This window comes from Euprymna scolopes, chromosome 33, assembly GCF_053919585.1.
Source record: "Euprymna scolopes isolate OS-2025 chromosome 33, ASM5391958v1, whole genome shotgun sequence".
In the NCBI taxonomy this organism is placed as follows: Eukaryota; Metazoa; Mollusca; class Cephalopoda; order Sepiida; family Sepiolidae; genus Euprymna; species Euprymna scolopes.
This window is the reverse complement of record NC_136514.1, coordinates 47,578,240-47,604,339: the sequence shown is the minus strand read 5'-3', so window position 1 is coordinate 47,604,339 and position 26,100 is coordinate 47,578,240. Positions and strand designations below refer to the sequence as shown.

The following is a 26,100-nucleotide window of genomic DNA, read 5'->3' as shown; positions in this document are numbered from 1 at the left end:
TTTGGATTATTCAGACTACTGTCCTGATCTTGTGTCGTCCGCAAGGACCCACGGCGTAAAGATAAAGTACTAAGTAAAATTTTTTGTGAGTGGCACTCTCCTGAAGGGTGGATGTAATGAAGAATACAACTCCAAATTACATAAGACAGATGAAACGATAGGTTTGCTACTCCCCATGGATTAAATGAAGGGTCCTGTTCGAAATTCTGTGCAGATTCCAGAGTTCTGCAGAAAGATTCCGAAGCTTGACAAGAGACACCTGAAGAAGGTCGAAAGTAACATTGGCTGATATGTTGTGTGAATAATATTCAAGATGAGAACAATGGTCTGAATAATCCAAATAATATAAATAATAATGATATGAATGTTCAATCCTCATCTAAAAACATTCATAAATAAATATTTGGAATTTATGCATAGATAGTAATAACTATTTCTAAATAATAAAAAATTAACAAAATATATTTGGAATTTATGCATAGATAGTAATAACTATTTCTAAATAATAAAAAAAACTAACAAAAATATTTAGAATTTATGCATAGATAGTAATAACTATTTCTAAATAATAAAAAAATTAACAAAAAATATTTGGAATTTATGCATAGATAGTATTAACTATTTCTAAATAATAAAAAAATTAACAAAAAATATTTGGAATTTATGCATAGATAGTAATAACTATTTCTAAATAATAAAAAATTAACAAAAAATATTTGGAATTTATGCATAGATAGTAATAACTATTTCTAAATAATAAAAAAAATAAACAAAAAATATTTGGAATTTATGCATAGATAGTATTAACTATTTCTAAATAATAAAAAAATTAACAAAAAATATTTGGAATTTATGCATAGATAGTAATAACTATTTCTAAATAATAAAAAAATTAACAAAAAATATTTGGAATTTATGCATAGATAGTAATAACTATTTCTAAATAATAAAAAAAAATTAACAAAAATATTTGGAATGTATGCATAGATAGTAATAACTATTTCTAAATAATAAGAAATTTTTAAATAATAAGAAAACTAACAAAACATATTTAGAATTTATGCATAGATAGTAATAACTATTTCTAAATAATAAAAAAATTAACAAAAAATATTTGGAATTTATGCATAGATAGTAATAACTATTTCTAACTAATAAAAAAAATTAACAAAAATATTTGGAATTTATGCATAGATAGTAATACTATTTCTAAATAACAAAAAAACTAACAAAAAATATTTGGAATTTATGCATAGATAGTAATAACTATTTCTAAATAATAAAAAAATAAACAAAAAATATTTGGAATTTATGCATAGATAGTAATACTATTTCTAAATAATAAGAAAACTAACAAAAAATATTTAGAATTTATGCATAGATAGTAATAACTATTTCTAAATAATAAAAAAATTAACAAAAAATATTTGGAATTTATGCATAGATAGTAATACTATTTCTAAATAATAAAAAAACTAACAAAAAATATTTGGAATTTATGCATAGATAGTAATACTATTTCTAAATAATAAAAAAACTAACAAAAAATATTTGGAATTTATGCATAGATAGTAATAACTATTTCTAAATAACAAAAAACAATTAACAAAAAATATTTGGAATTTATGCATAGATAGTAATACTATTTCTAAATAATAAAAAAACTAACAAAAAATATTTGGAATTTATGCATAGATAGTAATAACTATTTCTAAATAATAAAAAAAAATTAAAAAAACATATTTGGAATTTATGCATAGATACTAATAACTATTTCTAAATAATAAAAAAAATTAACAAAAAATATTTGGAATTTATGCATAGATAGTATTAACTATTTCTAAATAACAAAAAAAAATTAACAAAAAATATTTGGAATTTATGCATAGATAGTAATACTATTTCTAAATAATAAAAAACTAACAAAAGATATTTGGAATTTATGCATAGATAGTATTAACTATTTCTAAATAATAAAAAAACTAACAAAAAATATTTGGAATTTATGCATAGATAGTATTAACTATTTCTAAATAATAAAAAAAAAATTAACAAAAAATATTTGGAATTTATGCATAGATAGTAATACTATTTCTAAATAATAAAAAATTAACAAAAAATATTTGGAATTTATGCATAGATAGTAATACTATTTCTAAATAATAAAAAAATAACAAAAAATATTTGGAATTTATGCATAGATAGTAATACTATTTCTAAATAACAAAAAAAATTAACAAAAAATATTAGGAATTTATGCATAGATAGTAATACTATTTCTAAATAATAAAAAATTAACAAAAGATATTTGGAATTTATGCATAGATAGTAATACTATTTCTAAATAATAAAAAATTAACAAAAAATATTTGGAATTTATGCATAGATAGTAATAACTATTTCTACATAATAAAAAATTAACAAAAAATATTTGGAATTTATGCATAGATAGTAATACTATTTCTAAATAATAAAAAAACTAACAAAAAATATTTGAAATTTATGCATAGATAGTAATAACTATTTCTAAATAATAAAAAACTAACAAAAAATATTTGGAATTTATGCATAGATAGTAATACTATTTCTAAATAATAAAAAATTAACAAAAAATATTTGGAATTTATGCATAGATAGTAATAACTATTTCTAAATAATAAAAAAACTAACAAAAAATATTTGGAATTTATGCATAGATAGTAATACTATTTCTAAATAATAAAAAATTAACAAAAAATATTTGGAATTTATGCATAGATAGTATTAACTATTTCTAAATAATAAAAGAAAATTAACAAAAAATATTTGGAATTTATGCATAGATAGTAATAACTATTTCTAAATAATAAAAAAAAATTAACAAAAAATATTTGGAATTTATGCATAGATAGTAATACTATTTCTAAATAATAAAAAATTAACAAAAAATATTTGGAATTTATGCATAGATAGTATTAACTATTTCTAAATAATAAAAAAACTAACAAAAAATATTTGGAATTTATGCATAGATAGTATTAACTATTTCTAAATAATAAAAAACTAACAAAAAATATTTGGAATTTATGCATAGATAGTAATAACTATTTCTAAATAACAAAAAAAAATTAACAAAAAATATTTGGAATTTATGCATAGATAGTAATACTATTTCTAAATAATAAAAAAACTAACAAAAAATATTTGGAATTTATGCATAGATAGTAATAACTATTTCTAAATAATAAAAAAATAACAAAAAATATTTGGAATTTATGCATAGATAGTAATACTATTTCTAAATAATAAAAGATTAACAAAAAATATTTGGAATTTATGCATAGATAGTAATACTATTTCTAAACAATAAAAAAATTAACAAAAAATATTTGGAATTTATGCATAGATAGTAATACTATTTCTAAATAATAAAAAATTAACAAAAAATATTTGGAATTTATGCATAGATAGTAATACTATTTCTAAATAATAAAAAACTAACAAAAAATATTTGGAATTTATGCATAGATAGTAATACTATTTCTAAATAATAAAAAATTTACAAAAAATATTTTGAATTTATGCATAGATAGTAATACTATTTCTAAATAATAAAAAATTAACAAAAAATATTTGGAATTTATGCATAGACAGTAATAACTATTTCTAAATAATAAAAAACTAACAAAAAATATTTGGAATTTATGCATAGATAGTAATACTATTTGTAAATAATAAAAAATTAACAAAAAATATTTGGAATTTATGCATAGATAGTAATAACTATTTCTAAATAATAAAAAAAAATTAACAAAAAATATTTGGAATTTATGCATAGATAGTAATACTATTTCTAAATAATAAAAAATTAACAAAAAATATTTGGAATTTATGCATAGATAGTATTAACTATTTCTAAATAATAAAAAAACTAACAAAAAATATTTGGAATTTATGCATAGATAGTATTAACTATTTCTAAATAATAAAAAATTAACAAAAAATATTTGGAATTTATGCATAGATAGTAATACTATTTCTAAATAATAAAAAATTAACAAAAAATATTTGGAATTTATGCATAGATAGTAATAACTATTTCTAAATAATAAAAAAACTAACAAAAAATATTTGGAATTTATGCATAGATAGTATTAACTATTTCTAAATAATAAAAAATTAACAAAAAATATTTGGAATTTATGCATAGATAGTAATAACTATTTCTAAATAACAAAAAAAATTAACAAAAAATATTTGGAATTTATGCATAGATAGTAATAACTATTTCTAAATAATAAAAAATTAACAAAAAATATTTGGAATTTATGCATAGATAGTATTAACTATTTCTAAATAATAAAAAAACTAACAAAAAATATTTGGAATTTATGCATAGATAGTAATAACTATTTCTAAATAACAAAAAAAAATTAACAAAAAATATTTGGAATTTATGCATAGATAGTAATACTATTTCTAAATAATAAAAAAAGTAACAAAAAATATTTGGAATTTATGCATAGATAGTAATACTATTTCTAAATAATAAAAAACTAACAAAAAATATTTGGAATTTATGTATAGATAGTAATACTATTTCTAAATAATAAAAAATTAACAAAAAATATTTGGAATTTATGCATAGATAGTAATACTATTTCTAAATAATAAAAAATTAACAAAAAATATTTGGAATTTATGCATAGATAGTAATAACTATTTCTAAATAATAAAAAAACGAACAAAAAATATTTGGAATTTATGCATAGATAGTATTAACTATTTCTAAATAATAAAAAAACTAACAAAAAATATTTGGAATTTATGCATAGATAGTAATACTATTTCTAAATAATAAAAAAAAAATTAACAAAACATATTTGAAATTTATGCATAGATAGTAATAACTATTTCTAAATAATAAAAAATTACAAAAAATATTTGTAATTTATTCATAGATAGTAATAACTATTTCTAAATAATAAAAAAATTAACAAAAAATATTTGGAATTTATGCATAGATAGTAATAACTATTTCTAAATAATAACAAATTAACAAAAAATATTTGTAATTTATTCATAGATAGTAATAACTATTTCTAAATAAAAACAAATTAACAAAAAATATTTGTAATTTATGCATAGATAGTATTAACTATTTCTAAATAATAAAAAAATTAACAAAAAATATTTGAAATTTATGCATAGATAGTAATACTATTTCTAAATAATAAAAAATTAACAAAAAATATTTGTAATTTATTCATAGATAGTAATAACTATTTCTAAATAATAAAAAAATTAACAAAAAATATTTGGAATTTATGCATAGATAGTAATAACTATTTCTAAATAATAACAAATTAACAAAAAATATTTGTAATTTATTCATAGATAGTATTAACTATTTCTAAATAAAAAAAAAATTAACAAAAAATATTTGAAATTTATGCATAGATAGTAATACTATTTCTAAATAATAAAAAATTAACAAAAAATATTTGTAATTTATTCATAGATAGTAATAACTATTTCTAAATAATAAAAAATTAACAAAAAATATTTGGAATTTATGCATAGATAGTATTAACTATTTCTAAATAATAAAAAAATTAACAAAAAATATTTGAAATTTATGCATAGATAGTAATACTATTTCTAAATAATAAAAAATTAACAAAAAATATTTGTAATTTATTCATAGATAGTAATAACTATTTCTAAATAATAAAAAATTAACAAAAAATATTTGTAATTTATTCATAGATAGTAATAACTATTTCTAAATAATAAAAAATTAACAAAAAATATTTGGAATTTATGCATAGATAGTAATACTATTTCTAAATAAAAAAAAAATTAACAAAAAATATTTTGATTTTTTTTTTTAACGTACTCATGTTCACCCCTTACAAATCATATAACCACTTGGATGTAAGGGGCTACTATCTGGGGCCATGTCCACCAATTATTAACAAGATATTTACATTTGAACTTCTGCATATCAGTACTGCCAGTGAAGCAGGCAGAAGGAAGAGAATTCCAAAGTCTAGCTGTTCAAGGGAAGAAACTATTAGAATAGAAAGCTCTCTGGCATTTAGGGAAATCAACAGTGAAAGGTGGGAGACCTTATTGCTAAGCGGGTTTGTCTGGGATATGTACGTCGAGGGAGTACAAGTGAAACGAGTTCATCAAAACACATTCCATTAAAATATTTGTAAAACAGGCACAGTGATGCAACATTGCGGCGATGGGACAGGGGCTGGAGCTTAGTTGATAAAGTTGAATTTATGCATATATAGTAATACCTATTCTTAAATAATAAAAAAAAATATGTTTTCATCAAAAAACTAGGCATACACAGCAGCCCATACACTCTTTACCAATCATCAACAGGAATTTCTGGGTTCAAGCTTTCTTTCAAATCATGTGGATGTGTACTGCTGCATTAAGGACTTCCTGTTCATCAGTGATGTGGTGTGGTATACGTAAGCTGAGGTGTCTGTCTTATTGCGAATATATATATATATATATATATATATATATATATATATATATATAAAAATAAAATAAAAATTGCAATTAAATTTACCAAAATGATCCAAGATGGTAAAATTAAAGTATATTATAAATATTAAAGAATTAATATTTATAAAGTTATCTCAGCCAGATGTAAAAGCTCAATAAAACCAAATAGGAGATAGAGCTTATAATAATTATTTCTTGAAGTTATATATTTGGATTTTACCGTCACTGGATTATTTATCTTCCACCAGACTATCCATTTATATGTAATCACCTTTTTCTTCACCATATTCCCTCTGCTTCACTTTTTTTGTTTTCAAGTAAGATCTTTGACTTACTTGTTGTTTCATCAAATACTTTTGCATGCAAAATCCGATCCCGCATTTTGCTAATTCCTACCCTCTGATGAGAAGGAAAGTATGTCTTCGAAACTCCGCGGATTAAGGACTATCCTCTTATCTAGTGCTTCCTTTTCAGATTAAATATGTTTTTAACTCATCTCAAAGTGTTTTTTTAACATGTTTTATTAACTGTTTGCTCGTATATATATATATTTATATATATATATATATATATATATATGTATCAGTGATGGGACGGTTCCAATATTTTCCACAATTCCGATACAATTACCGATTCCGTACTAAATTCCTGATTCCGATATCGATTCTTTATAATTCACTAAATATGTAACTATATAGTTGTATTTTTTTCTTTGATTATCGTAAAAACACACACGTTAAATGTGCATATATTTTCCTTAATGTAAAAACATACTTGTGCAGGACGATCTTTACATTTTAGCTTCACTGGTGGTTTAAAATCATTAGATATTTATTATGTTATCATTATTACCAGCAATGGAAGATTTAGTTTTAAACAAAATCAAATAAAAGACACAATTAAAAATATCGTTTTGCCATCGTAAAATCGGTACAAATTTTTCTGATTCCGATATCCTCAAATATTCTGATTTTTGCAATTCCCGATTCCGATCAATCGTCCCAACACTAATGTGTATATATATAAAATTTCAGGTTAATATTTTCCAGAGGTAAAGTAACGAATGTAGTTTTAACGAGGTTCATACAAGAGTGCTCAATATCGAAATAGGGCAAGATATGCATTTTATTTATTTTACATAAGCATTAATATGTCACTACACATTCATGAGCATGTTTCAATCAGCTAGTAACTTTTAGATATATTTATAGGGTAGAAATGTATTTGTTATGGTTTAGAGGAAATTGATAGAAAAGTAGATGTGTTAGGGCTTGACATAACTAGCTGATTGATCGGATCGGGCCATCTAGTCTTGTACGAAGTCAAAGTGGAGTGTTGCAACTGATATCTTGGATTTTCCTAGTTGCTCAGCCACCAAGATCCTTTTCCGAGTCATTACGGGTCGCCTCCATGGCCAACAGGTGGCCCCTTTGAGAGGCTTTTACACTCTGCAGGGGGACAGTTGGTGTATTCTAATGCCCCACCAACGGGGTTGGGAAGTAGGGAAGGAAAAAAAAGGGGGGGGGGTGCTGTTGTTTTTGTTTTGGCAGAACATTGGCCTTCGGGACAAGATCAAAGTGTAGTATCTGTTCTTCAGATGCTGCACTTCTATTTCTTGTTCTCTTTTGGTGGAAGAGAAATCCTTCACAACTGAGACAATTTTTATTTTTGTACCTTTTCTCCACGTTAAAAAACGACCCTGGTGTCTAACTCTGTCCCGTGGGGAGGCATAGTAAATAGGTACAAAAGAGAATAGGAAACAAAAACAGAAGTTTAATGTAGATGCATTTCATCTCAAGAAGCCACTAGACAGCCTGATCTGGTAGCACCAGTATTTATATTTTTTATTAGCGATTCTGTACTAATTTCTTTCTTTTTCGCTCCCTGAGCGTTTATTATAAGAAAGGAGGTATTTGCCCTTTGTTTACAATTTTTTTCCCGCCCACATTTTAGGACATATTTACTTTTTTTAAATTTTATTTAAATATTATTTATCAATTATTAATTAATAATTACTATGTGTATAAAAGTAAGTCTTTTATGCACATAGTAATTATTAATTAATAATTAATAAATAATATTTAAATAAAATATATATATATATATATATATATATATATATATATATAGATAGATAGATAGATGGATAGATAAACAGATAAGAATATATGGTTCAGATAGTGAAGAAGCCCACTATAGATATTACTAACACGTCACACAACATTGATATGAACACCACCTCACTACATATCATATGTCTGCTGGTACCAATTAAATCTATCTATATATCTATAAAAGTGAACGTGTCTGTCTGTCTGTCTGTGTACATTTCCCGACACAATAACTCTGTCAATTTTTAGTCTACAAACTCGAAATTTGATATACAGGGTATCGAGATTTGGGAAAATCTATGTGATTGGTTTTCGGCCAGAAATTTATCTGTTAAGGGGTCAAAGTTCAACAATTTGATATTTGAGAACTCTACCGAACTCCTCTGACAATTTTGGGTCTAAACACTTGAAATTTTAGATATAGGTTCCTTGGACTTGGATGTAACTTAATTACTTGATTTGAGCCCAAAACAATAAATGTTTAGGGGTCAAAAAAGGGGTCAAAGATAAAAAAAAAATTGACCTCTGCGGTCTCTTCCAAATTACTCAGACAATTTCTGGTCTAAACATTTGAAATTTTACATAAAGGGTATTCAGAGATAGGGCAAGCTTTTTCATTGGTTTGGGTCAAAAATTTTTAGTTACCAATATATAAATCTATGTATGTATGTATGTTTGCATGTCTGCCTAAAACTTTCGACAGAGGCAACAAATTTTAACAAGATCAGTATCGTTTTAAAGTTCGACCTATCATACAACAAATATCAAAAAATTGGCTAAAAACATTAATATCTTCACCTTCAACTAGGAACTTTTCTACGAGGGGGGGGGGTCATGTTTTCGCCGATATTTTTGAAAGTTATCCTCTCCATTAGATTGTCTAGCCTTAATTTTTAAAAATGTCGCTTCTGGTTTGCCGGTGGTCGTAACAGCATAGACGTCAGGTTTTTACTCCATTCTTTTCCTCCTTTGTGGTACGGGTTCGAGCCTGCCTTCCTACTACCACTTTTTTTTTTTGTTCAACAGACACATCCAAACACCCGGGCAACGCCGGGCTGAAATGCTAGTATATCTATAAAAGTGAACGTGCCTGTCTGTGTACATTTCCCTATGCAATAACTCTGTCAATTTTAAGTCTACAGACTCGAAATTTGATATACAGGGTATTGAGATTTGGGAAAATCTATGTGATCGGTTTTGGGCCAGAAATTTCGCTGTTAAGGGTTCAAAGTTACACGATTTGACCATTGAGAAATCTACCAAACTCCTCCGACAATTTTGGGTCTAAACACTTGATATTTTAGATATAGGTTCCTTGGACATGGATCTAACTTAATAACTTGATTTGAGCCCAAAACAATAAATTTTACGGGGTCATAATACAGGTCAAAGTTAAAAAAATTGACCATTTTTTTTTTTTTGCTCAACATACACCTTACACTTGCGCAACGCCGGGCACCCATGCTAGTATATCTATAAAAGTGAACATGCCTGTGTATCTGTGTGTCTGTGTACATTTCCCTACGCAATAACTCTTAATTTTTAGTCTACAGACTCGAAATTTGATATACAGGGTACTGAGATTTGGGAAAATCTTTGTAATCTGTTTTCGGCCAGAAATTTGTCTGTTAAGGGGTCAAAGTTCAACGATTTGACCTTTGAGAACTCTACCAAACTCCTCTGCCAATTTTGGGTATAAACATTTGAAATTTTAGATATAGGTTCCTTGAACATGGATCTAACTTAATAACTTGATTTGAGCCCCAAACAATAAATGTTAAAGGGTCATAATAGGGTCAATTAAAAAATTTTATTTTTTATTTTTGCTCAACATATACCTCGAAACACCCGGGCAACGCTGGGCTGAAATGCTAGTAATAATATATGTCTGTTTATTGACAATACAACACACATGGTTTAGTACGAGTACACGACATATGTATATAAATAATTCCAGGTTAATATTTTCCAGAGGTAAAGTAACCAACAAAATTTTGATGAGGTCAATGCAAAAGTGCTCAATATCAAAGTAGAGCAAGATATACTTTTTATTTGTTTTACATAATCATTAGTATGCTGCTACACATTCATTAGCATATTTCGGTCAGTTAGTAACTGACTGACCGAAATGTCCTCATGAATGTGTAGCAAGATATTAATGATCTTTCTCTAATAGTAATTCGCAATTTCCCTCCAGCTTCGGATTTTATTTTTACAGCGTTTTGATCAGCACAGATTCTAGACCTCAGAAATTAAAACTTCAATGTCATTTACCATCAGATACACACACATTAGAGGAACCATCAAGTATTTGTTAACATTGGACTTAAAAACAACTATGCTGTAGTCAGCTGGGAAGCAGTCCTGTAGTATTGTGTTTCACAAACAGGTAGTTTTGTTTTTAGAAAGAACTCTGCTCATGGGAGTTCTGTTAAGCTTCAGGTGCACATTAAGAAATGGATTATCACTTTGCCGCAGTTGAAATGTTACACTTCTAGGACTGACTTTTACTCCAGACCTGAAATGGATCGCTTACATCAAATCTATTGTTAAGGAAAAACGTTTGAATCATTCTACCATTTCAGAAAGTATTTCACCGCTGTATAATGGCTGTACATGGGAGTGCAGGGCACGCTTCATTATATGAGGGTTCCTATTTACTTTGCCTCCCCACAAGGGCAGAGTTAGACACCAGGGTTGTTTTGTGTACAGCTAGATATTTCCTAAGCTGGAGTACTTTTACTACATCTGAGGGAGTGGTGCTCAAAGCATTCGTTTCCTGTCTTGACAGGGTACAAAACTGGCTTTGAAATCTAGTGGTGGCGTCTGCTTCTCTTCCCCACAGCTTCCTTCCCACAGAAGAGATATTGCTCATCTTTCTCTACTCGGTCATTATTTTTATGGTAGGTGCTAAACTGAGCTCTAATCGCTAGTCCCTTCCCTCTGTAAAACATACATAAAGAGTAAGATCGGATCTGAAACTTTCAGCAAAACAACAGCGGTTTGGATGGATGTTACACACGTCTTTTGAGAAGAGTACTCAATCTCTTATGGCGAAACCACCCAACTCTAGAAATGATATATGGAGACTTACCGAGAGTATCAACCTCAGTTTGTAAAAAAACGTGTTCAGTTTTCTGGGCATTGTCCACATATCACAGATGAACTTGTTTCATTTGTACTGTGGAGGCACCCCTCATCTCACAATTGATCACAAAAGTTAACTTTTCCAGATAGGATATGACGAGATACATTTATCACCAAGGAAGATATCTTGGGTGCTATGGCAGATAGGGAATACTGGAAGGGTGTAGTGAGTTCTATCTTGGCCAAGGCTGCAAGATGATGATGATGAAAACATATACGGTAAAACCTCATATAGCTACAAACATTGTACATATTTTTCCTCTGATACATATGTTCTGTTGTGACGTACCTATATAAATTTTTTAAGGCAGGTGACCAAAGCTGTAACGTTTCTAGCTTGGCTTGGATAAGGAGCACCTTGTAAGTCAGAGCGACCGCAGATACCAAAAGAAATATCACTCTGGAAATAAAAAAAAGAAATTTAATATTAAACAACATAACCAAATATGCAAAAGAGAAGAAAGTATAATATCGAGGCTAAATATTATTCTTTTATTGGTAATAACTTGCATACAATTGTTGGCATACATGTATATAACAGTTTATAAATTATAACTTTACACAACTGGGCAATCTCGTCAGTGCATATCAATAATATACAGTACAATATATTAATACAATTATATATGCATGCACAAAATATGGCTATAAATTTACAATTGAATAACACTAAACAACAATTTATTATGAAATGTTTGAAAAAATAATTAAACAAATAAGACATTCAAAAAATAGTTTTTGCATCATTCATCTGTATCATATATTTTAACTCAAAAAGTTGAAGAGCTACGAAGATAGCATCAAAACAAGCACCCAGAATTTATTTTTCTACATAGTCACCACCATTCTCAAAGCACTTTTGCCAGCAATGAGCGATGGCTGTGCATAGGCGTCCAAAGCATGTTTCATCATATGAGAGTTCCCATTTAGTTTGCCTCCCCACGAGGGCAGAATTAGACACCAAGGTCGTTTTTTAATGTGGAGAAAGAAACAAAAATAAAAACTGTCTCAGTCGTGCAGAATTTCTCCTCCACTATCTGAGAAGAAAAAAATTCAAGTGTAGCATCAGAACAGATACTTCACTTTCGAAAAGTAAAATCTCCTTTTTTTTTTCAACTCAAAAAATTGAAGAGCTATGCAGACAGGAATGGTACCATTAAAAGAAGTGACCTTTTATGGTCCAAAAATTTTTTCTTAGATAATCACCACCATTCTCAATGTACTTTTGTCAGAAATTCAGTGACGCATCTTTGTTTCTAATGCATGTCCATGACAGAGGTTGCTTTCTTAGAGTCTCACACCATCAATATCTGCAACAGAGAGAGGAAACTTTCAGGTCTAGAGTGCATAAATTTAGTCATCATAACAATGCAATTTGCAATCTCCTCTAATCCATTCAAGCAGAATAAAAAAGGACGCATTACTTTTGTAATGCCCCTCATATATTTAAAAAACAATTATGTTGCATTATTGAAGTATAGCATATTTTAAAAAATATTATGTTGCATTATTGAAGTATAGCAGATTTTAAAAAATATTATGTTGCATTATTGTAGTATAGCATATTTTAAAATATATTATGTTGCATTATTGAAACATAGCATATTTTAAAAAATATTATATTGCATTATTGAAATATAGCATATTTTAAAAAATATTATGTTGCATTATTGAAGTATAGTATATTTTAAAAAATATTATGTTGCATTATTGAAATATAGCATATTTTAAAAAATATTATGTTGCATTATTGAAATATAGCATATTTTAAAAAATATTATGTTGCATTATTGAAGTATAGTATATTCAAAAAAATATTATGTTGCATTATTGAAGTATAGCATATTTTAAAAAATATTATGTTGCATTATTGTAGTATAGCATATTTTAAAATATATTATGTTGCATTATTGAAACATAGCATATTTTAAAAAATATTATGTTGCATTATTGAAATATAGCATATTTTAAAAAATATTATGTTGCATTATTGAAATATAGCATATTTTAAAAAATATTATGTTGCATTATTGAAATATAGCATATTTTAAAAAATATTATGTTGCATTATTGAAATATAGCATATTTTAAAAAATATTATGTTGCATTATTGAAATATAGCATATTTTAAAAAATATTATGTTGCATTATTGAAACATAGCATATTTTAAAAAATATTATGTTGCATTATTGAAATATAGCATATTTTAAAAAATATTATGTTGCATTATTGAAATATAGCATATTTTAAAAAATATTATGTTGCATTATTGAAATATAGCATATTTTAAAAAATATTATGTTGCATTATTGAAATATAGCATATTTTAAAAAATATTATGTTGCATTATTGAAATATAGCATATTTTAAAAAATATTATGTTGCATTATTGAAACATAGCATATTTTAAAAAATATGATGTTGCATTATTGAAATATAGCATATTTTAAAAAATATTATGTTGCATTATTGTAGTATAGCATATTTTAAAAAATATTATGTTGCATTATTGTAGTATAGCATATTTTAAAAAATATTATGTTGCATTATTGAAATATAGCATATTTTAAAAAATATTATGTTGCATTATTGAAATATAGCATATTTTAAAAAATATTATGTTGCATTATTGAAACATAGCATATTTTAAAAAATATTATGTTGCATTATTGAAGTATAGCATATTTTAAAAAATATTATATTGCATTATTGTAGTATAGCATATTTTAAAAAATATTATGTTGCATTATTGAAACATAGCATATTTTAAAAAATATTATGTTGCATTATTGAAACATAGCATATTTTAAAAAATATTATGTTGCATTATTGAAATATAGCATATTTTAAAAAATATTATGTTGCATTATTGAAACATAGCATATTTTAAAAAATATTATGTTGCATTATTGAAACATAGCATATTTTAAAAAATATTATGTTGCATTATTGAAGTATAGCATATTTTAAAAAATATTATGTTGCATTATTGTAGTATAGCATATTTTAAAAAATATTATGTTGCATTATTGAAACATAGCATATTTTAAAAAATATTATGTTACATTATTGAAACATAGCATATTTTAAAAAATATTATATTGCATTATTGAAGTATAGCATATTTTAAAAAATATTATGTTGCATTATTGTTGTATAGCATATTTTAAAAAATATTATGTTGCATTATTGAAACATAGCATATTTTAAAAAATATTATGTTGCATTATTGAAGTATAGCATATTTTAAAAAATATTATGTTGCATTATTGTAGTATAGCATATTTTAAAAAATATTATGTTGCATTATTGAAATATAGCATATTTTAAAAAATATTATGTTGCATTATTGAAACATAGCATATTTTAAAAAATATTATATTGTATTATTGAAGTATAGTATATTTTAAAAAATATTATGTTGCATTATTGAAACATAGCATATTTTAAAAAATATTATGTTGCATTATTGAAATATAGCATATTTTAAAAAATATTATATTGCATTATTGAAATATAGCATATTTTAAAAAATATTATGTTGCATTATTGAAACATAGCATATTTTAAAAAATATTATGTTGCATTATTGAAATATAGCATATTTTAAAAAATATTATGTTGCATTATTGAAACATAGCATATTTTAAAAAATATTATGTTGCATTATTGAAATATAGCATATTTTAAAAAATATTATGTTGCATTATTGAAACATAGCATATTTTAAAAAATATTATATTGCATTATTGAAACATAGCATATTTTAAAAAATATTATGTTGCATTATTGAAGTATAGCATACTTTAAAAAATATTATGTTGCATTATTGAAATATAGCATATTTTAAAAAATATTATGTTGCATTATTTAAACATAGCATATTTTAAAAAATATTATATTGTATTATTGAAGTATAGTATATTTTAAAAAATATTATGTTGCATTATTGAAACATAGCATATTTTAAAAAATATTATGTTGCATTATTGAAATATAGCATATTTAAAAAAATATTATATTGCATTATTGAAATATAGCATATTTTAAAAAATATTATATTGCATTATTGAAATATAGCATATTTTAAAAAATATTATATTGCATTATTGAAATATAGCATATTTTAAAAAATATTATATTGCATTATTGAAATATAGCATATTTTAAAAAATATTATATTGCATTATTGAAATATAGCATATTTTAAAAAATATTATATTGCATTATTGAAATATAGCATATTTTAAAAAATATTATATTGCATTATTGAAATATAGCATATTTTAAAAAATATTATATTGCATTATTGAAATATAGCATATTTTAAAAAATATTATATTGCATTATTGAAATATAGCATATTTTAAAAAAATATTATGTTGCATTATTGAAACATAGCATATTTAAAAAAATATTATATTGCATTATTGAAACATAGCATATTTTAAAAAATATTATGTTGCATTATTGAAACATAGCATATTTTAAAAAATATTATGTTGCATTATTGAAACATAGCATATTTTAAAAAATATTATATTGCATTATTGAAATATAGCATATTTTAAAAAATATTATATTGCATTATTGAAATATAGCATATTTTAAAAAATATTATATTGCATTATTGAAATATAGCATATTTTAAAAAATATTATATTGCATTATTGAAATATAGCATATTTAAAAAAATATTATATTGCATTATTGAAATATAGCATATTTTAAAAAATATTATATTGCATTATTGAAATATAGCATATTTTAAAAAATATTATATTGCATTATTGAAATATAGCATATTTTAAAAAATATTATGTTGCATTATTGAAACATAGCATATTTTAAAAAATATTATATTGAATTATTGAAATATAGCATATTTTAAAAAATATTATGTTGCATTATTGAAACATAGCATATTTTAAAAAATATTATATTGCATTATTGAAATATAGCATATTTTAAAAAATATTATATTGCATTATTGAAATATAGCATATTTTAAAAAATATTATATTGCATTATTGAAACATAGCATATTTTAAAAAATATTATGTTGCATTATTGAAATATAGCATATTTTAAAAAATATTATATTGCATTATTGAAATATAGCATATTTTAAAAAATATTATCTTGCATTATTGAAATATAGCATATTTTAAAAAATATTATATTGCATTATTGAAATATAGCATATTTTAAAAAATATTATATTGCATTATTGAAATATAGCATATTTTAAAAAATATTATATTGCATTATAGAAATATAGCATATTTTAAAAAATATTATATTGCATTATTGAAATATAGCATATTTTAAAAAATATTATATTGCATTATTGAAACATAGCATATTTTAAAAAATATTATATTGCATTATTGAAATATAGCATATTTTAAAAAATATTATGTTGCATTATTGAAACATAGCATATTTTAAAAAATATTATATTGCATTATTGAAATATAGCATATTTTAAAAAATATTATGTTGCATTATTGAAATATAGCATATTTTAAAAAATATTATGTTGCATTATTGAAATATAGCATATTGTAAAAAATATTATTTTGCATAATTGAAGTATAGCATATTGTAAAAAATATTATGTTGCATTATTGAAATATAGCATATTTTAAAAAATATTATGTTGCATTATTGAAACATAGCATATTTTAAAAAATATTATGTTGCATTATTGAAACATAGCATATTTTAAAAAATATTATGTTGCATTATTGAAGTATAGCATATTTTAAAAAATATTATGTTGCATTATTGTAGTATAGCATATTTTAAAAAATATTATGTTGCATTATTGAAACATAGCATATTTTAAAAAATATTATGTTGCATTATTGAAACATAGCATATTTTAAAAAATATTATATTGCATTATTGAAGTATAGCAAATTTTAAAAAATATTATGTTGCATTATTGTAGTATAGCATATTTTAAAAAATATTATGTTGCATTATTGAAACATAGCATATTTTAAAAAATATTATGTTGCATTATTGAAGTATAGCATATTTTAAAAAATATTATGTTGCATTATTGTAGTATAGCATATTTTAAAAAATATTATGTTGCATTATTGAAATATAGCATATTTTAAAAAATATTATGTTGCATTATTGAAACATAGCATATTTTAAAAAATATTATATTGTATTATTGAAGTATAGTATATTTTAAAAAATATTATGTTGCATTATTGAAACATAGCATATTTTAAAAAATATTATGTTGCATTATTGAAATATAGCATATTTTAAAAAATATTATATTGCATTATTGAAATATAGCATATTTTAAAAAATATTATGTTGCATTATTGAAACATAGCATATTTTAAAAAATATTATGTTGCATTATTGAAATATAGCATATTTTAAAAAATATTATGTTGCATTATTGAAACATAGCATATTTTAAAAAATATTATGTTGCATTATTGAAATATAGCATATTTTAAAAAATATTATGTTGCATTATTGAAACATAGCATATTTTAAAAAATATTATATTGCATTATTGAAACATAGCATATTTTAAAAAATATTATGTTGCATTATTGAAGTATAGCATACTTTAAACAATATTATGTTGCATTATTGAAATATAGCATATTTTAAAAAATATTATGTTGCATTATTTAAACATAGCATATTTTAAAAAATATTATGTTGCATTATTGAAACATAGCATATTTAAAAAAATATTATATTGCATTATTGAAATATAGCATATTTTAAAAAATATTATGTTGCATTATTGAAACATAGCATATTTTAAAAAATATTATGTTGCATTATTGAAATATAGCATATTTTAAAAAATATTATGTTGCATTATTGAAATAATGCATATTTTAAAAAATATTATGTTGCATTATTGAAACAGCATATTTTAAAAAATATTATGTTGCATTATTGAAATATAGCATATTTTAAAAAATATTATGTTGCATTATTGTAGTATAGCATATTTTAAAAAATATTATGTTGCATTATTGAAGTATAGCATATTTTAAAAAATATTATGTTGCATTATTGAAGTATAGCATATTTTAAAAAATATTATGTTGCATTATTGTAGTATAGCATATTTTAAAAAATATTATGTTGCATTATTGAAGTATAGCATATTTTTAAAAATATTATGTTGCATTATTGAAGTATAGCATATTTTAAAAAATATTATGTTGCATTATTGTAGTATAGCATATTTTAAAAAATATTATGTTGCATTATTGAAATATAGCATATTTTAAAAAATATTATGTTGCATTATTTAAACATAGCATATTTATAAAAAATATTATATTGTATTATTGAAGTATAGTATATTTTAAAAAATATTATGTTGCATTATTGAAACATAGCATATTTAAAAAAATATTATATTGCATTATTGAAATATAGCATATTTTAAAAAATATTATGTTGCATTATTGAAGTATAGCATACTTTAAAAAATATTATGTTGCATTATTGAAATATAGCATATTTTAAAAAATATTATGTTGCATTATTGAAATATAGCATATTTTAAAAAATATTATGTTGCATTATTGAAACATAGCATATTTTAAAAAATATTATATTGCATTATTGAAATATAGCATATTTTAAAAAATATTATATTGCATTATTGAAATATAGAATATTTTAAAAAATATTATATTGCATTATTGAAATATAGCATATTTTAAAATATATTATATTGCATTATTGAAATATAGCATATTTTAAAAAATATTATATTGCATTATTGAAATATAGAATATTTTAAAAAATATTATATTGCATTATTGAAATATAGCATATTTTAAAAAATATTATATTGCATTATTGAAATATAGCATATTTTAAAAAATATTATATTGCATTATTGAAATATAGCATATTTTAAAAAATATTATATTGCATTATTGAAATATAGCATATTTTAAAAAATATTATATTGCATTATTGAAATATAGCATATTTTAAAAAATATTATATTGCATTATTGAAATATAGCATATTTTAAAAAATATTATATTGCATTATTGAAATATAGCATATTTTAAAAAATATTATATTGCATTATTGAAATATAGCATATTTTAAAAAATATTATATTGCATTATTGAAATATAGCATATTTTAAAAAATATTATGTTGCATTATTGAAACATAGCATATTTTAAAAAATATTATATTGCATTATTGAAACATAGCATATTTTAAAAAATATTATGTTGCATTATTGAAACATAGCATATTTAAAAAAATATTATGTTGCATTATTGAAACATAGCATATTTTAAAAAATATTATATTGCATTATTGAAATATAGCATATTTTAAAAAATATTATACTGCATTATTGAAATATAGCATATTTTAAAAAATATTATGTTGCATTAATGAAATATAGCATATTTTAAAAAATATTATATTGCATTATTGAAATATAGCATATTTTAAAAAATATTATGTTGCATTATTGAAACATAGCATATTTTAAAAAATATTATATTGCATTATTGAAATATAGCATATTTTAAAAAATATTATATTGCATTATTGAAATATAGCATATTTTAAAATATATTATATTGCATTATTGAAATATAGCATATTTTAAAAAATATTATATTGCATTATTGAAATATAGAATATTTTAAAAAATATTATATTGCATTATTGAAATATAGCATATTTTAAAAAATATTATATTGCATTATTGAAATATAGCATATTTTAAAAAATATTATATTGCATTATTGAAATATAGCATATTTTAAAAAATATTATATTGCATTATTGAAATATAGCATATTTTAAAAAATATTATATTGCATTATTGAAATATAGCATATTTTAAAAAATATTATATTGCATTATTGAAATATAGCATATTTTAAAAAATATTATATTGCATTATTGAAATATAGCATATTTTAAAAAATATTATATTGCATTATTGAAATATAGCATATTTTAAAAAATATTATATTGCATTATTGAAATATAGCATATTTTAAAAAATATTATGTTGCATTATTGAAACATAGCATATTTTAAAAAATATTATATTGCATTATTGAAACATAGCATATTTTAAAAAATATTATGTTGCATTATTGAAACATAGCATATTTAAAAAAATATTATGTTGCATTATTGAAACATAGCATATTTTAAAAAATATTATATTGCATTATTGAAATATAGCATATTTTAAAAAATATTATACTGCATTATTGAAATATAGCATATTTTAAAAAATATTATATTGCATTATTGAAATATAGCATATTTTAAAAAATATTATATTGCATTATTGAAATATAGCATATTTTAAAAAATATTATATTGCATTATTGAAATATAGCATATTTTAAAAAATATTATATTGCATTATTAGAATTATAGCATATTTTAAAAAATATTATATTGCATTATTGAAATATAGCATATTTTAAAAAATATTATATTGCATTATTGAAATATAGCATATTTTAAAAAATATTATATTGCATTATTGAAATATAGCATATTTTAAAAAATATTATATTGCATTATTGAAACATAGCATATTTTAAAAAATATTATATTGCATTATTGAAATATAGCATATTTTAAAAAATATTATGTTGCATTATTGAAACATAGCATATTTTAAAAAATATTATATTGCATTATTGAAATATAGCATATTTTAAAAAATATTATGTTGCATTATTGAAATATAGCATATTTTAAAAAATATTATGTTGCATTATTGAAATATAGCATATTGTAAAAAATATTATTTTGCATAATTGAAGTATAGCATATTGTAAAAAATATTATGTTGCATTATTGAAATATAGCATATTTTAAAAAATATTATTTTGCATTATTGAAGTATAGCATATTTTAAAAAATATTATGTTGCATTATTGAAATATAGCATATTTAAAAAATATTATGTTGCATTATTGAAGTATAGTATATTTTAAAAAATATTATGTTGCATTATTGAAGTATATTTTAAAAAATACTATGTTGTATTATTGAAGTATAGTATATTTTAAAAAATATTATGTTGCATTATTGAAATATAGCATATTTTAAAAAATATTATGTTGCATTATTGAAGCATAGAATATTTTAAAAAATATTATGTTGCATTATTGAAGTATAGTATATTTTAAAAAATATTATGTTGCATTATTGAAGTATATTTTAAAAAATACTATGTTGTATTATTGAAGTATAGTATATTTTAAAAAATATTATGTTGCATTATTGAAATATAGCATATTTTAAAAAATATTATGTTGCATTATTGAAGCATAGAATATTTAAAAAAATATTATGTTGCATTATTGAAGTATAGTATATTTTAAAAAATATTATGTTGCATTATTGAAGTATATTTTAAAAAATACTATGTTGTATTATTGAAGTATAGTATATTTTAAAAAATATTATGTTGCATTATTGAAATATAGCATATTTTAAAAAATATTATGTTGCATTATTGAAGCATAGAATATTTAAAAAAATATTATGTTGCATTATTGAAGTATAGTATATTTTAAAAAATATTATGTTGCATTATTGAAGTATATTTTAAAAAATACTATGTTGTATTATTGAAGTATAGTATATTTTAAAAAATATTATGTTGCATTATTGAAATATAGCATATTTTAAAAAATATTATGTTGCATTATTGAAGCATAGAATATTTAAAAAAATATTATGTTGCATTATTGAAGTATAGTATATTTTAAAAAATATTATGTTGCATTATTGAAGTATATTTTAAAAAATACTATGTTGTATTATTGAAGTATAGTATATTTTAAAAAATATTATGTTGCATTATTGAAATATAGCATATTTTAAAAAATATTATGTTGCATTATTGAAGCATAGAATATTTTAAAAAATATTATGTTGCATTATTGAAGTATAGTATATTTTAAAAAATATTATGTTGCATTATTGAAGTATATTTTAAAAAATACTATGTTGTATTATTGAAGTATAGTATATTTTAAAAAATATTATGTTGCATTATTGAAATATAGCATATTTTAAAAAATATTATGTTGCATTATTGAAGCATAGAATATTTTAAAAAATATTATGTTGCATTATTGAAGTATAGTATATTTTAAAAAATATTATGTTGCATTATTGAAGTATATTTTAAAAAATACTATGTTGTATTATTGAAGTATAGTATATTTTAAAAAATATTATGTTGCATTATTGAAACATAGCATATTTTAAAAAATATTATGTTGCATTATTGAAGCATAGAATACTTTAAAAAATATTATGTTGCATTATTGAAATATAGCATATTTAAAAAATATTATGTTGTATTATTTAAGTATAGCATATTTTAAAGAATATTATGTTGCATTATTGAAATATAGCATATTTTAAAAAATGTTATGTTGCATTATTGAAGTATAGTATATTTTAAAAAATATTATGTTGCATTATTGAAATATAGCATATTTTAAAAAATATTATGTTGCATTATTGAAGTATAGCATATTTTAAAAAATATTATGTTGCATTATTGAAGTATAGTATATTTTAAAAAATATTATGTTGCATTATTGAAATATAGCATATTTTAAAAAATATTATGTTGTATTATTGAAATATGGCATATTTAAAAAAATACTACGCTGTATTATTGAAGTATAGCATATTTTAAAAAATATTATGTTGAATTTTTTAAGTATAGCAAATTTAAAAAAATACTATATTGCATTATTGAAATATATTTTTTATATACTATGTTGTATTATTGAAGTATATTTTAAAAAATACTATGTTGTCGTATTGAAGTATGGCATATTTAAAAAAAATGCTATTATTGTATTATTGAACTATCGCATATTTTTAAAAAATGATATGTTGTATTATTGAACTATGGCATATTTTAAAAAAATGCTATGTTGTATTATTGAACTATGGCATATTTTAAAAAATGCTATGTTGTATTATTGAACAATGGCAAATTTAAAAAAATACTATGTTGTATTATTGAAGTATAATATATTTTTTAAAAATGCTATGTTGTATAAAGTATAGCAAATTAAAAAAAAATACAATGTTGTAGTATTGATTTAAATAACAGTAATTTGTTTTAAAGGCTATATAGATAAGTGATTAATAAAAAAAATTACATTTATTCATTTAGATAAATAGATAAGAATAGTTTTGGTGCAACTACACTATAATAGCTAAATTCAAAAAACAAAAGAAAATTGATTTAAAAAAAACATTGGTATCCACTGACTTCTTGAGTCAATTTAAACATAAAACAATAATATCTACTTAATTGGCATGTCAGAAGTACTTACATATCACCACATTATTAAAAAAAAACCCACTAGTCTTCGATCTTTATCATTAAAATAAAAACATTGCCATGTTTCTTTGACATTATAACAAGAGAAGTAACTCAGTTATGCTAAAAACCAGGCAACACACAATTTATTTAAAAAATAGCAATAATTACATGTTATTTACCTCCCCTTGGAACTCTAGTGTTTTTAAAGCTAAACATTTTATTTTTGATAATTTTCGTCCAAACCTTTTTTTTTTTTAAATAATATTTTTCTATCTTATCATTTTTCATATTTATTTCTTCGAATATATTCATTACTGTAACAATTAAGTAGAGATCATTGGTTGGTCTTGAAATTCAATCTAAAAAATTTTGAATTTCGCTATTATAGTATAGTTGCAGTATATTTTCTAATCAATTGACAAATATTTGTGAATAATTTAAAATAGAAAAAAAAAAAAAAAATGATTTAAATTTTTGACAAAAGAAAAGTTTTACTTACATAGTTGCACATACTACTAATACCATGTGTGCTTTCGGCAACCTACAAAATTGAAGCAAACATGCCATTAAACAAAGTGAGGGAAGGTTGAAATTAAACCTAATGTTGTTGATATTGTTAATGATGATGATCTTGTTTATGTTGTTGATGATGTTGTTGGTGATATGATGTTGGTGTGATGATATTGTTGGTGATGATATTGTTGTTGTTGATTATATGTTGTTGGTCATGATATGGTTGTTGCTGATTATTGTTGTTGGTGATAATATTGTTGATGTTGTTGATGATGATATTGATATCAAAGTTTTGTCATTTTTATTTATTTTCCTCATGGAGAAAATTCAGCTGTGCCAAAAGGCTGAAGTATGTTAAGAAATCAGCAGCCAACAGATCTGAATTAGACTGCCTTGACTTGTAATGTGGTGATATCATTTACAGCTAGCACAACCGACCCTGTCTGCCTGATCAGTCAAACTTTTCTACTGAGATTATACACTGACGTCACCACTCTAAACATACAATCACACGAGGCGGGGGAGGGGGAAGCTAACTATAGGGGAGATAACTCAGTTATCTTAACATCTGGGAGCGAATTGATATACTCTTATCCAATAAAAGAATTTTCAATACTAATCCCTACTGCCAAACGATCTTAACCCTTTAAGTGCTAAAATGAGACCAACAACTTAGGCTCATCTTTTATAGATGGAAAAGCATGCCAGACGCATGTAATCGATACGCATAAATTTTCTTGTTCTTTTTCTGAATGTTTTAGATGAAGATTAATGATTCATATTATAAACTAGCTGGCCAGAAGAAACAGGGAGTGGACAGCTTAAAGCATGTTGCGGACCCTTGAATCTTCGGTGTATGTTACTAGAATCTAGAGTGGTTCACTCCTGCAGAGAGCTTGGCCGATGTGGATAAGCTCCACTGGTGCAAAATGTGTCAAATTCGTCTGGAGTTGGTTCAACTCACACTGGGGTGAATGCTGAATTATTCAGATTATTCTGACTGCTGTTCTCATCAATTTGATTGTTATTATAACATTTTGGCTGATGTCTATTTTGTCAAACTCTGGATTCCGCACAGAATTTCGAATGGAACCTGTTGTTTTGTTGATCAACTCGTGAGAAGTCGTAACAGTGGCCCTCCAAAAACATGGCTAGAAATCCAACAATCGTCAAAGGTCACAACCCCACTTCCTAACTCAGGCTGCTTTTATGCAGCCTATCTTCTCTATTTGCATGTGTGTGGCGAGATTTCGTGAGACCACAGCTTATAAAACCACAGCCGTCATCTTTAATCTCTCTCTTTATCGCCTGACCTCGCCCGACACACACACACACACACATGGTAAGACTTCTGTTTCTTTAACTTAAGACAACAAAACTCTTTATTTAATCTACAAGGTAGCATGGTCTTGTTCCACCAGTCATGACTGCAAGGACCTGTG

The 26,100-nt window shown here is 22.5% G+C and overlaps 1 protein-coding gene across 4 annotated transcripts in view; it reads right to left on the bottom strand.

Annotated features, from left to right (window-relative positions):
• LOC145258207 (uncharacterized) overlaps positions 1 to 26,100 on the bottom strand; it is a 369,722-nt gene that overhangs the window by 7,180 nt on the left and 336,442 nt on the right. For all 4 annotated transcript variants that reach the window (XM_080116144.1, XM_080116145.1, XM_080116142.1 and 1 more), the window contains 2 exons: positions 24,645 to 24,686; positions 12,058 to 12,168 (listed from right to left, as the gene is read on the bottom strand). In XM_080116144.1, coding sequence (XP_079972270.1) covers positions 12,058 to 12,168; positions 24,645 to 24,686 — 153 coding nt within the window. The remainder of the gene's footprint in view (positions 1 to 12,057; positions 12,169 to 24,644; positions 24,687 to 26,100) is intronic.